General features: G+C 52.9%; 1 protein-coding gene across 3 annotated transcripts in view; it reads right to left on the reverse strand.

Moving 5' to 3' along the window:
* Positions 1-427: 427 nt before the first annotated feature.
* Positions 428-12,815, reverse strand: part of TMCC2 (transmembrane and coiled-coil domain family 2) — a 45,461-nt gene continuing 33,073 nt past the window's right edge. For all 3 annotated transcript variants that reach the window (XM_054466711.2, XM_054466718.2, XM_054466723.1), the window contains 3 exons: positions 3,930-4,864; positions 2,519-2,654; positions 428-1,960 (listed from right to left, as the gene is read on the reverse strand). In XM_054466711.2, the coding sequence (XP_054322686.1) occupies positions 1,649-1,960; positions 2,519-2,654; positions 3,930-4,864 (1,383 nt within the window). In that variant the 3' untranslated portion in view covers positions 428-1,648. The remainder of the gene's footprint in view (positions 1,961-2,518; positions 2,655-3,929; positions 4,865-12,815) is intronic.

Consider the following 12,815-nt stretch of genomic DNA (forward strand, 5'->3'; position numbering starts at 1 on the left):
CCAGCGCCTGGAGAGCCGGTGCTCTGTGCTCTGGCTGATGGCTCTGAGAAAACCAAGCTAACTCCAGCAGCTGCCTTCTTTGGGGCTGCACCGGGAGGAAAGCGTTAGCGTAGGGACTCTGCTGCCCCCTCGTGGCCTCATTTGGGCATGGCTGCTGCCATTCGGGCCGCTGGTGGCTCACCTGCTCCGAGCTATGGCAATCTCTCTCCTAATTGCCCTCGCCTGGACTCCAAGAGGCCTGGATGGGGTGGATATCATCCCTCCTATCACACCACTTAGGCCATGCCTTGTTCCTTGTCGGATTCTGGAGGAAGAGGGCCTCAGGTCAACAGGAGAGGCCTAGCCTGTGTTACCCAGAATGCTTGGGTGTGGGGAGAGACGTGGTGATTCCCACAGATACAACCTAATCAACCAACACCAGACAGGATGGTTTGAAAATTTAGAGGATATTTATTTCTCAGGAAGGTGCACAACAGCTGGCAGGCACTGCTTTCCCTGCTCTAGGGGATTCCTCTCTCCTTTTCCAAGAAATCCCCTCTCTTCTTGGAAGTGCCCATGGGAGGCTGGGATGTGAAAAGAAACCATACACAACACTCCAGAGCCTTAAAAAAATAAAGCAACAACCTCCTCCACACGAATACACACTTACAAAATAAATAGACGGATAAAAGGGAGGCCACGTGCCTCCCATCCCGGCTGTAGGGCTGCTTGGGGAGAGTGGGGCTGGGTGGCTCGCTCCCACTTCTCCCAGGCAGGATGATCCAGAGGCTACATGGAATGAAAGGGCCCTGGCTTCAGAGAGAGGACAGGGCAGGATCTCTCCTGGTGCTCAGCAGTGAAGACACTGGGGGCATGGGTAGGGAACAAAGGAACAAATAAATAAATAAATAGAACCCAACAGCACTCCCAGAGGCCTAAGGGCTTAGGGTGAGGCTCAGGGGGGCCCTGGGGCCTGTTTCCCTGAAAATAACAGATCCAGTACAGGCAGAAAGAACAGCAGGGAAAACACAGGCCACACCCACCTGGCCTGCAGAGCCCAGCCCCAGAAGGAGGCCTCAAATCAGCTCTACAGGGAGGAGGGGTGGGGTGGGGGTGCTGAGCGCCACACTAGCTGCTCTGAGCCTGCTCTCTGGCCCTGGAGGTGCCGGAAGGCTAGGGACCCTCCCATCCCTGTGTTCTCTGGGGCCAGCAGAGCCTCCTCCCTCACTCTCCAGCCTTCATCCTCACCATCTCCACCAGAGGAAACCGTAGCTATCTCCGAGGTGGGCTCTTTCCTAGGAAAGTTGAGGTAGAGCCCTCTCCTCCTATTCTTAATGGCCTTCCTGACCTGGGGCATCCTGAGGGTCAGCTGGGAGAAGTCCTTGTGTAACTATAAATAATCAAAACAATCCAACCCCATGTCCACATCTGCTCCACTTGGCCACAGGTGCCCGCACTATCTCCAGCCAGGGCTGCATTCTAAGCTCCCTTCAGGCCAACAGGGAGAAGGTGTCAGACAGAAGCAAGTACAGAGAAGGGGGCAGGAGCTGCTGGAATGGACAGTTTGGGCAGGAGGCCAAACTGGACACACGAAGAAGTCCAAGGGTCCCTCCTGGAGAAGTCTGGCCAGCTGGGGGCCGGAGAGCACGGGGTCGGCGTGGCTGGCCACTCAGCTGGGCAGCAACACGTGCTCCAGGAGGTAGGTGAGGGAGTCCCAATGCTTCCAGAGGAGGAACAGGACGAGGACCAGGAGGGCGGTGCTGGTGATGCGCAGGCGTGTCTTCATGAGGGGCGTGATGAAGTTGGCGATGGTGGACACGAACACCAGCAGCACGGCCATGAGCGCCAGGATCACGTTGATGAACTTGCCCAGCAGCGCCCGCGCGTTGGCGTTCTCCACGCCCTCCAGCTGCACCACCTGCTGCTGTTGCTGCTGCAGCTCCAGCTTGGTGACCCGGGTCAGGCAGGACTCCACGGCCTCCTGTGGGGGCAGAGGGGCTCGCATGTGGGCGCTCAGGATGGGCAGGACCCCTAGGCTGAAAACCTACCTACCCCACTGAGAAGGTGCCTATAACGAAGTCTCCTCTCCAAAGGCCAGGAGGAGTGGAGGTTGACCAGCTGTAACTGGGGTCAGAGCCCTTTAAGGATGACTCTTTGGGGAGGATGCTAGGAAATGAGAGTCTTGATTACTGGGGAAGGAAAGGAGCTGGCCCAATCCCAGCTGGCTCCCTCTTGAGGCAGGATGGAGCCTGGCAACTCCAATTACTCATTTGCAAAGCTGCCATCAAAGAGGTGGGGGGCATGGCGGCCCTTGCCCTGTGGGCTTGCCTCTGCACAGTGCACGCTCTCAGCCTCAGGCCTATCTTGCTCATCTCCACTCCACCCCCGCTATGCTGCCCTCTTCATCCACGTGCCTATCTGCCCCAGCCAACAGGCCAGCCTGTGTCTATCATGCCCCACGCGACAAGAACCCTAACCCTCTGGCTGCTGCCAGCTCTACCAGCACATCTGGGGCCCCCCAAGGTCGCCCTGGCCATACCTGGATGTCCCGTGCCCTCTCATAGGACTGGTAGGCCACCTTCTCCTCCATGCTGGCCAGCTCCTGCTTCAGGTTCGTCATCTCGTTCTGATGAAGCTCAGTCAGGTCGTTGAGCTGCTCCTCCAGCCGCTCATACCTGGCGGAGGGAGAGAGAGTGACACCAGTGCTGGCTCCCCGAGCCTCCATTCTCTCCCACAGTTGATTCATTCATTCTCTCAATAAACAATGACTCAGCCCACCCCACGTGTCCAGCTCTGCTCTGTTCTAATTTTAACAGCAACAACAATAGAAGCTACTATGTACACAGCACTTCTTAGGTGTAGGCACTGTGCTAAGCATTTTACCTACATGACCTCATAGGATCCTCCCCACAATCCCATGAGATAGGTGCCAGTGTCATCTCCATTTTACAGAGGAGAAGACTGAGGCGTGGAGGCTGAGGAGCCTGCCTAGGATCACACAGCTCATGAAGGGAGGAGTTAAGGATTGGCTGACTTCAACCTGGGCTCTTAAGCCCTAGGCTCAGATGCCCTCTGGGTACCAGGGAGACATGGGTGTAGAGGACACAATCCCGGCTCTGAAGGCACAAAATAGCGTAAGATGACTATTATGTGAGGAGTACTTAGTTGTTTTTTTTTGAATAACACATCTTTATTTCCTTCATCCATTTAGGTGGGGCTTCCCTTCAATTTTCCAAGCCTTCTTCATATATATGGAGAAGAAAAAGAGAAAGTGCTAGCTAAGGAAAAGATCCCCCCACAAGCCCAGGGAGTGAGCAGCAAGTGATGCAGAGGCACAGAGCAAAGGGCAGCAAAGGGCAGCACAGGACCGGAGGGAGACACAGAAGGAGAGGCCGAGAGATGTCAGCTCTGTTCCAGGCTGGCCCCAGGAGCTCCGACTGGAGTTTCACGTTTTGGAAGCTATACATTCATTCACATGCTTCGACTTTACTGGTCTGGACTCATTGTATCTTTATGACCCTATGAAGAAGGGATTAATGTCATCCCTGACTTGAGGTCAGGAGATCGAGACCAGCCTGGCCAACATGGTGAAACGCTGTCGCTACTAAAAATACAAAAAATTAGCTGGGTGTGGTGGTGCGTGCCTGTAATCCCAGCTACTCAGGAGGCTGAGGCAGGAGAATCGCTTGAACCCAGGAGACAGAGGTTACAGTGAGCTGAGATCGCGCCACTGCACTCCAGCCTGGGTGACAGAGAGACACTCTGCCTCCAAAAAAATACAGAAGAAAAAAAGAAAGAAGGCTCCTTAGGGCCTCGTGCTGGCCCCTTCCAGCAGCCAGGACGCTGCGGGTGCTCCTCTGACTGCCTCCACACCCTGAGTCTGAAACCCAGTGCTCCTTGCCTCATCCCAGGTCCAGCTGGGCTGCAGGAGGGGGTGGGCAGGCACCTACCTGTAGCGCTCCTCCTGCAGGCACTGGGTCATGTAGGTGTAGTCCCTCTGCAGCTGAGTCTTCAGGTCTTCCATGGTGTCCTCCAGGTGAGACTGTCCCTCCTTGATCTCCCGTAGCTCTTCCAGCAGAGCATCCAGGTTTCCAGGAGCACCATACAGTGCACTGGACTTAGGGCTCCCCAGTACCCCGCCAGGCCCAGCCCCGGAGTTGCTGCCTGCCCCGGCTGAGCTGGCGCTGGCGCTGGAGCACTCATCATCGCTGCCATACTTGGGGCTGGAGACGAGTGTGGCACTGCCGCTCAGTGCCCGGGCTGCCTCCTCAGGGGGCCCATCTTCCAGGGGGTCCTTCAGGTGGGCGATGTTGTCAGCACTGCCAAACTTGTTGCGGATGAGGCTGGCAAACTCCCGGGGCTTGGACACCACGGCGGTGTGGGTGGCCTGCGAGAGGCCGGAGAGGCTGCCCTTGACACCCTCCACCACGCCGCCCCCAAAGCCACTGATGCCTGCGCGCACGTTGGCGCCCACGTCCTTGAGCCCCTGCTGCATGTCCCGCAGCACGTCCTTGGGCTGCCGCGAGGGCCCGTTCTGCTCAATCTCCTTCAGGCGCCGGCGGTAGTGGTCCAGCTTCTTGTGCAGCTGGGCGATGGTCTGGGCGGACTTCTGGTTCTTCTTCTCGAACACTTGCTTGATGCGGGACACCTGCTGCTTGTCCGCGTTGTTGGCCAGTTTCAGGTACTCCGCCACATTGTCGTCGCGAGCCTCCTGCTCGATCTTGATCTGTTCGGTGATCTTCAGGATCTTCTGGTGCAGGTGGTCAATGGCGGCTTTGGTCCGCTGCGGGTCCGGTGCCCCATCGGGCACGTCCAGGCTGATGGGGCCATCAGTGTCACCATGGCCGGCGGGGAGGCTCAGGGCCACCAGGTCTCCCTTGTCGACCTGTGGAAAGAGGCAGGCAGAGGAAGCATGGGAGACCATAGGAGTGCCCCTGGATGCCTCTGGACTTGGTTTTTCTATCTAGAAAATGGATGCAGGAGTCCAAAAGAAGACAACCACCACAAGAACAGTATTCCCTGACAGCCACTTACACAGGGCTCTCACATCTGCTCTCTACCCCGTCCCCACAGCATCCCCAAAATGCAGTCTAGGCAGAGCTGCTCCTCTTTTGGCCCAGGAAGGTCAAACAAGTTGTTCAGGGACACACGGCCAGGAAGGGACAGAACCTCCAGCCCAGAACTCTTTTATTTATTTGTTTGTTTATCTATTTATTTGAGACACAGTCTCGCTCTGTTGCCTAGGCTGGACTGCAGTAGCGTGATCTCAGCTCACTGCACCCTCCACCTCCCTGGTTCAAGGGATTCTCCTGCCTCTGCCTCCCGAGAAGCCGGTATTACAGGCACCTACCACCATGCCTGGCTAATTTTTTTATTTTTAATAGAGATGGGGTTTCACCACGTTGGCCAGGCTGGTCTCGAACTCCTGACCTCAAGTGATCTGCCTGTCTTGGCCTCCCAAAGTGCTGGGATTACAGGTGTGAGCCGCTGCGCCTGGCCCCAGCCCAGAACTCTTAAAGCTCCAGCACGTGGACCAGGCAGGTCTGAGGCCTCATTGGAGTCATGGGGTTGGATTTCTGAGGAACGAGACAAATTTTCTCTCTGGACTCAACCACTTCATAAGGCTCCTGCCTTGAGCAGGCCTCTCCCTCGGGGCTGACCAAAGCCTACACTTGGTGCCCTGCCTGCCTGCCCTCGCCACCCCATGTTCACTAACGCAGCTCGGCGGGCCACCCTGCCTCTGCTGACACCTCTCCCAGGCCCTCCATTACCTTACGGCTCTCCAGAGTCATTGGTAACCTTTTCCGCTTCATAATGGTGGGAGCCCCCAGTCCTTCCTAGTCTCCGAGAATTGGGAGAGGAGCATGCTCCACCCCCACCCTGCTGGCCAGGTCCCTGAGGACTAAAGCCCCAGAAGTAACTCAAAGGCCAAGGGAAGCAGGGACCAGTTTGGGGGCCTGAGGCTACCAGCCGCCCAGCTTTGCAGAGGGTGAGTGCGTAGGAAGGAAATGACAGCCCCCTTCACTCCCCACCAGGCGGGCAGGCTTCTCGAGTACATCAGGGTGGCACCAAAGTCGGAGAGACAAGGAAAGGAGAAGAGAGACTAAGAAAGGATAAGGGGGAGGGAGAGAAAGAAGGAAAAGGTTGCAGGAGATAGGAAAGATGGGAAATGTAAGGTGGGCCGAAAGCGGGGAGGCCTGAGCCCCGCTCCCCTGGTGCCTGGTTCCTCTCAGCCTGTTGGAGGATCTTTCTGTCCACAGCTGAGTCCCCAGTGTCTTATCGCCATGCAACAACGGAAGCAGCAGGAAATGGCTCAACCCCATGTATTTTTACACACAGCACACCCCAAGCAAGGCTGGGTCAGATCATTCGCCCTTAGTATGTATGGGAGGGGGCAGGGGTGTGGTCAGATATATGTGGGGGAAGGGGTTAAACACAAAGAAAGTGGCCCAGTCACATGCACCGGAACTGGAAACGGTCCCTGCCAATTACAGACATGTCACTTGGCTTGATTCTGCCAAGGTGCAAAGTTATTGGAAAACACGACTGAAAACAATAGCCCTGCCAAACTCAGGAGCCAGGGGAGGGCGGCTCCTCTGTGGGCTTCCACTGGGGCTTTTCCAGGTTACATTTCCCCCTGGGGATGCTGTGGACAACCACAACCCCATCCCTAATCACTCCTGAAGTCAGGACTTCCCTCTTATGTTTGCTTTGGGTCTCCCCTCATCCTCCCTTGCCCTCCCAGCAGGTGCTCATACCTTCAGGACTCTGCTTCTCGGAATTTCTGACCTTTCATACCCACAGTCTCCCTTAAGTGATCTGCTCCAAGGTCTAACTGTCCCAGTAGTCTGATTTAAAACCCTAACCTGCAATTAGGCTGCTTCTTCCTGCCTTGTTCCCTGCAGTGACAGCAAAAAGCCCATCTCTCCATTTTCCTGACCTTCAGTGTCCTCGCCGACAAAAAGGGGGTAATCACAGCTTCTCTCAGGTCTTTTGTGAGAGCTCTACAAGATGACGTCTGGCAAGCTGGCATAGCGCAAAGCATACAGAAGGTGCTCATTAAATGCTGAGTCTGAATCTAGGCAGCATAATCCCTTTTTTCCCCTGGGAGAAAAAATGCCTGCAATCAAGCTGGCCTAAATTTATTTCAGAGATTATACCAACAAATTTACTCCGTATTGCTAGAACTACACAAAATTAAGGGTTTTTTTTTTTTTTGGTTTGTTTTTTGTTTTTTTTTTTGGAGACGGGGGTCTCACTCTGTCGCCCAGGCTGGAATGCAGTGGTGCCATCTCAGCTCACTGCAACCTCTGCCTCCTGGGTTCAAGTGATTCTCCTGCCTCAGCCTCCTGAGTAGCTGGGATTACAGGCATGAGCCACCACGCCCGGCTAATTTTTTTGTATTTTTAGTAGAAATGGGGTTTCGCCATGTTGGCCAGGCTGCTCTTGAACTCCTGATCTCAGGGGATCCGCCCACCTCAGCCTCCCAAAGTGCTGGGATTACAGGCATGAGTCACTGCGCCGGCCCAAAATTAAGTTTTATAGGCAACACATGGCCTTTGATGTTACAGAACCTGTCTCTCTTTTTCTTTTATTTTTTTTGAGACAGAGTCTCGCTCTGTTGCCCAGGCTGCAGTGTAGTGGCACGATCTCGGCTCACTGCAAGCTCTGCCTCTGGGGTTCACGCCATTCTCCTGCCTCAGCCTCCGGAGTAGGTGGGACTACAGGAACCCGCCACCATGCCCGGCTAATTTTTTGTATTTTTAGTAGAGATGGGGTTTCACCGTGTTAGCCAGGGTGGTCGCGATCTCCTGACCTCATGATCTGCCCTCCTCGGCCTCCCAAAGTGCTGGGATTACAGGCTTGAGCCATGGTGCCCGGCCCAGAACCTGTCTCTCTTATAAAGCTGCTGCCCTTTCCACAGACGCCCAGCTCTCTTTCACTGTCTTCTTGGGAGAAAGAATATCTAGAAAATGGGTTCTGGGGCCAGGTGCGGTGGCTCACGCCTGTAATCCCAGCACTTTGGGAGGCTGAGGTGGGTGGATCATGAGGTCAGGGGTTCAAGACCAGCCTGACCAACACGGTGAAACCCTGTCTCTACTAAAAATAAAAAAATTAGCTTGGCGTGGTGGCGGACGCCTGTAATCCCAGCTACTCAGGAGGCTGAGGCAGGAGAATTGCTTGAACTGGGAGGTGGAGGTTGCAGTGAGCCGAGATCACGCCACTGTACTCGAGCCTGGGCGACAGAGCAAGACTCTGTCTCAAAAAAAAAAAAAAAAAAAGAAAAAAAAAAAGAAAATGGGTTCTGAGTCTGGCTGTATCACTGCCATTTGCTCATCTTTGTAACAGGGACAGAGTCTGTCCCACCTACTTAGGGGGACAGTGGGAGGAGCTAATAAGAAATGGATGTGAAATGCTGTGAAAAGCAAAAGTGTTTTAGGACTATACAGGAGTGTAAAATAGCAAAGTCTCCACCTGCCATGGCTCCTTCCTGGCAGCTTGGCTCTCTCCTCCCTTGATTTGGCATCTTTCTGGCTTACAAATGGAAAAGCAGAGCTGAAGCTGGCTGTGAAATCTCCATTAATGAGAGGAGAAGAAACACTCCTGGGAAAAACAGCTGGGGCCTGATGGTGGGTGCAGAGGCCTGGGCTGAAGCCCTGGCCCCCTCGCCCACCCCTCTTCTCTACCCTAGGACCCAGACTTGAGCCTAACAGTCCTGCAGCAGGATACCAGCTCCTTCCGTCCCTCCACGGAGGCCTGGACACTTCCTTGGTGACATGAAGGTCTGCAATGCCTGGATTGAGCAGGTCAGTCTCCAGTCACAGAACATATCCCCATTTTATTCTCTTCCCTGTGGAGGACTCAGCTCCACTGGCTTCCAGAAAGGTGGCATATTTTCCCTATGGCCTCTAGGCTCTTCTCTTTTTCTCAAATTCTAAATGTTTTGGACAAAGGATAAGGATAACAATTATAGTTGGCCTTCTGTATCTGAGAATTCCACATCCATGGATTCAACCAACCATGGATTAAAACAATAATAATACAAATTTTAAAATACAGGGGCCAGGCGCAGTGGCTCACACCTGTAATCCCAGCACTTTGGGAGGCCAAGGCGGGCAGATCACCTGAGGTTAGGAGTTGGAGACCAGCCTGGCCAACATGGTGAAACCCTGTCTCTACTAACAATACAAAAATTAGCTGGGTGTGGGATGTGGTGGCGGGCACCTGTAGTCCCAGCTACTCGGGAGGCTGAGGCGGGAGAATGGTGTGAACCTGGGAGGCGGAGCTTGCAGTGAACCGAGATCGCGCCACTGCACTGCAGCCTGGGCAACAGAGCGAGACTCCGTCTCAAACAAACAAACAAAAAATTAACTGGGTGTGGTGGCATGTTCCGGTTGCTCCAGCTACTCAGGAGGCTGAGGCAGAAGAATCACTTGAACCTGGGAGGTGGAAGTTGCAGTGAGCCAAGATTGCACCACTGCACTCCAGCCTGGGTGACAGAGACTCCGTCTCAAAAACAAAAAACAAAACAACAGTGTCACACTATTTTCTATTTTCATAGTATTTACATTGTACTAGGTATTGTACGTAATCTAGAGATGATTTAAAGGGAGGATGTGTGTAGGTTCTATGCAAATACTACACTATTTACTGTATGAGACTTAAGCAATCTGGAGCTTTGGTATCTGCAGGGGGTCTTGGAACCAATCTCCTTCAGACACTAACATTTCTTGACATACGTCAGACTTGTCTCTAAGTGTTTACACCTATTAATTCATTTAATCCCAGTATTAACCTCACAAGATGGGTAGCACTATTATTTCCATTTTACAGGAGAGAAAACCAAGGCCTACAGATGTAACTTGCCCAGGACTACACAACTAGTAAGTAAAGAACCTAGAATATAAATCCTGTCTGGCTCCAAAACTCAGGGCCTAACCTCACCTTGGAGGGCTGGGTAGCTCTGACAGATCCACAGCTTAAGATACCTTTGGCTGGGAGAGCTGGCCCTCTGCCACCTTTTCAGGAAGCAAGAGTCTAATCAGTGGTTATCAACCACAGCCCAGCCTCACTCCACAGCAATGAAATTGGAATTTCACACAGCTAAGACTGCAGGCTTTTTTTGTTTTTTGTTGAGTCAGAATCACTCTGTTGCCCAGGCTGGAGTGCTGGAGTGCTGAAGTGCAGTAAGGTAATCATGGTTCACTGCAGCCTTGACCTCCCCAGGCTCAAATCCTCCCACCTCAGCCTCCCCAGTAGCAGGGACTACAGGTACATGCCACCACACCTGGCTAATTTGTGTATTTTTTTGTAGAGACAGGGTTTTGCCATGTTGCCCAGGCTGGTCTCAAACTCCTGGGCTTAAGCGATCCTCTTGCTTGGCCTCCTGAAGTGCTGGGATTACAGGCCTGAGCCATGCTGCACTCGGCCAGACTGTGGGTTTTTACACCCTGAGAGAGCAAGGAAAAAGAAAGGAGTTCTCCCCAGCCCCGTCCTGCCTTCTCCATATCTGAGGGCGTGCAAATCCTTAGAAATGTCCAAATATTGGCCATAGCATTTAAAATCACCTCTGAAGACTTACCACGGTGACATCTCCAGCCTTCCTCACTGGAGGTAACCCTTAATCTCACTGGTCTCCATGCAGACTCCACTTGCCCACCCAGCCCCCTCTCGTGCTTAGGGGTGTGTATGTGTATACCTGCAAGCATGTGGGCAAACCTCAGAACAAGAGAGAGAAGAGGTTTGTGTGTGCTGCGGGAGGTGGTGGGGGGTGCTTGAGGGAACACTCTGTGGGAGATACCAAGATCCTGTTTGTGGTTTTTGCTTTCAAGGCTGGAACACCTCGGCAACCACTTCCACCTGAATTAACTCCCTTCAGTAACTCCCCCTGCCAACCAGAGACTTTTACTACGGACTCACCACGAGATCCCAATTGAGACTGAGCTCATTCCTGCTTGTAGCCTGGAGCCCAACCTCAGGAAAGCATCTAAGAGCTTCTCCCCACCACCAGCCTCCTCCTTAGACCCTGCAGTCCTCAACCCCACCCATCAGGGATGCAAAGAAGGACACAGGGATGTAGGCAGAGTTTGCCTGGAGCTCCAGCCTGCACTGAGACGCTCCTCAAATCAAGAATGGGGTAGCCTCCCTCTGGGGCAAACCTCACATTTATCTCACTCGGATCTGCCTTCTTCACACACAGGCTGACCAAACCCAGGAAAGGTTATTTCAAAGTTTGGAGAACAAGAGAAACACCCTGCAAGCTAACAGGAAATAGCAGACATCCCCCCCATCCTTCCCCTCCAGGATATTTAGTCCCTGCCCCCATCCCTGGAGGGAACCCAAGACCTCCAGATCCCTGAGAGGCTGTCTAGTTACAACTCTGAGAAGCAGAGTCGGAGCTGGCTGGGAAATCCCGATGAATGAGAGAAGAGACACTCCTGGGCCTGGTGTGTGGAGGGGCCTTGGGCTGGGATCCTGGTCCTCTTGCTAGCCCCTCTTCTCTACCCCAAGGTCAAGATTCCAGCCTGGGAGTCCTGCAGCAGGACACCGGCTTTTTCCTACCCCTCACAGAGGTTTACAATGCCTGGGATCTGCTGTTGGGTCTCCAATCACAGAACATCACTTTGCTCTCCTTCCCCGTGGAGGGAGCTGGCATGTCTGAAGAAGGTGGGGAGCTCTCCATGCTCTGCCTTCCCTGGCACATGTACCCTGGGTGACAGCTACCTTTCAGGACTCGATGGAGAGAGGGCAACCAAGGTAAACAGCCAAGGAGCTGGTAGACAGATAGGGAGAGGTAGAAAGAGGGATTATACTTTAACAAAGGAAAGAAAATTAGTGAACAAGAAGAAAAAGATGAGAAAGCTGTTCAGAGTGCTGGAACAGGACAGAGGGTGAGAAAAGGAGAAAGATTTGCCAAAAAGAACAGCCATGAGACAGGATACAGGGTCTGCGGAAGGTAAAGGAAAGGGCTTTAAAGTTGGAGTTAAGCACTAATTTAGATCCTGGCTCTGTCACTTACCAGCTGAGAGCTATCAGGACAATGAGATGAAACACTGAGTAAAGGGCATAAAGCAGGTGCTTAAAAACAAATACAAACAAATTAAGAGACACTTCACACCCTTAGAATGACTATAATAATATATTTTTTTTTTTTTTGAGACGGGTTCTCACTCCATGGCCTGGGCTGGAGTGCAATGGCATGATCATGGATCACTGTAGTCTCGACGTCCCAGGCTTAAGCAATCCTCCTGCCTCAGCCTCCTAAGTAGCTGGGGCCACAGGCATGAGTCACCAAGCCCAGCCCCTAGTAATTTTTAGAAAGGAAATAAGTGGGCTGCACACAGCGGCTCACGCCTGTGGTCCCAGCACTTTTGGAGGCCAAAATGGGAAAACTGCTTGAGTCCAGGAGTTTAAGACCAGCCTGGGCAACACAGCAAGACCTGTCTCTACAAAAAACAAAAAAACAGCCAGGTGTGGTGGTGCATGCCTGTAGTCCCAGCTACTCAGGAAGCTGAGACAGGAGGATGGCTTGAGTCCAGGAGTTCGAGGCTGCAGTGAGCTATGATCACACACACCACTGTACTCCAGCCTGGGCAACAGAGTGAGACCCTGCTTCAAAAAAAAAAAAAAAAAAAAAAGAGGAAATAAGTGTTGGTGAGCATGTGCAGGAATTGGAAGCTTTGTGCAACATACCTAAAACAAAACAGCACAGCTGATGTGGAAAACAGTTTGGGAGTTCCTCAAAAAGTTAACATAGAATTACCTTATGACCCAGCAATTCCACTCCTAGATATTTTCAATTCCCAAAAGAATTGAAAATGAGTATTCAACACTCA

Source organism: Pongo pygmaeus, chromosome 1 (assembly GCF_028885625.2).
Source record: "Pongo pygmaeus isolate AG05252 chromosome 1, NHGRI_mPonPyg2-v2.0_pri, whole genome shotgun sequence".
Lineage (NCBI taxonomy): Eukaryota > Metazoa > Chordata > Mammalia > Primates > Hominidae > Pongo > Pongo pygmaeus.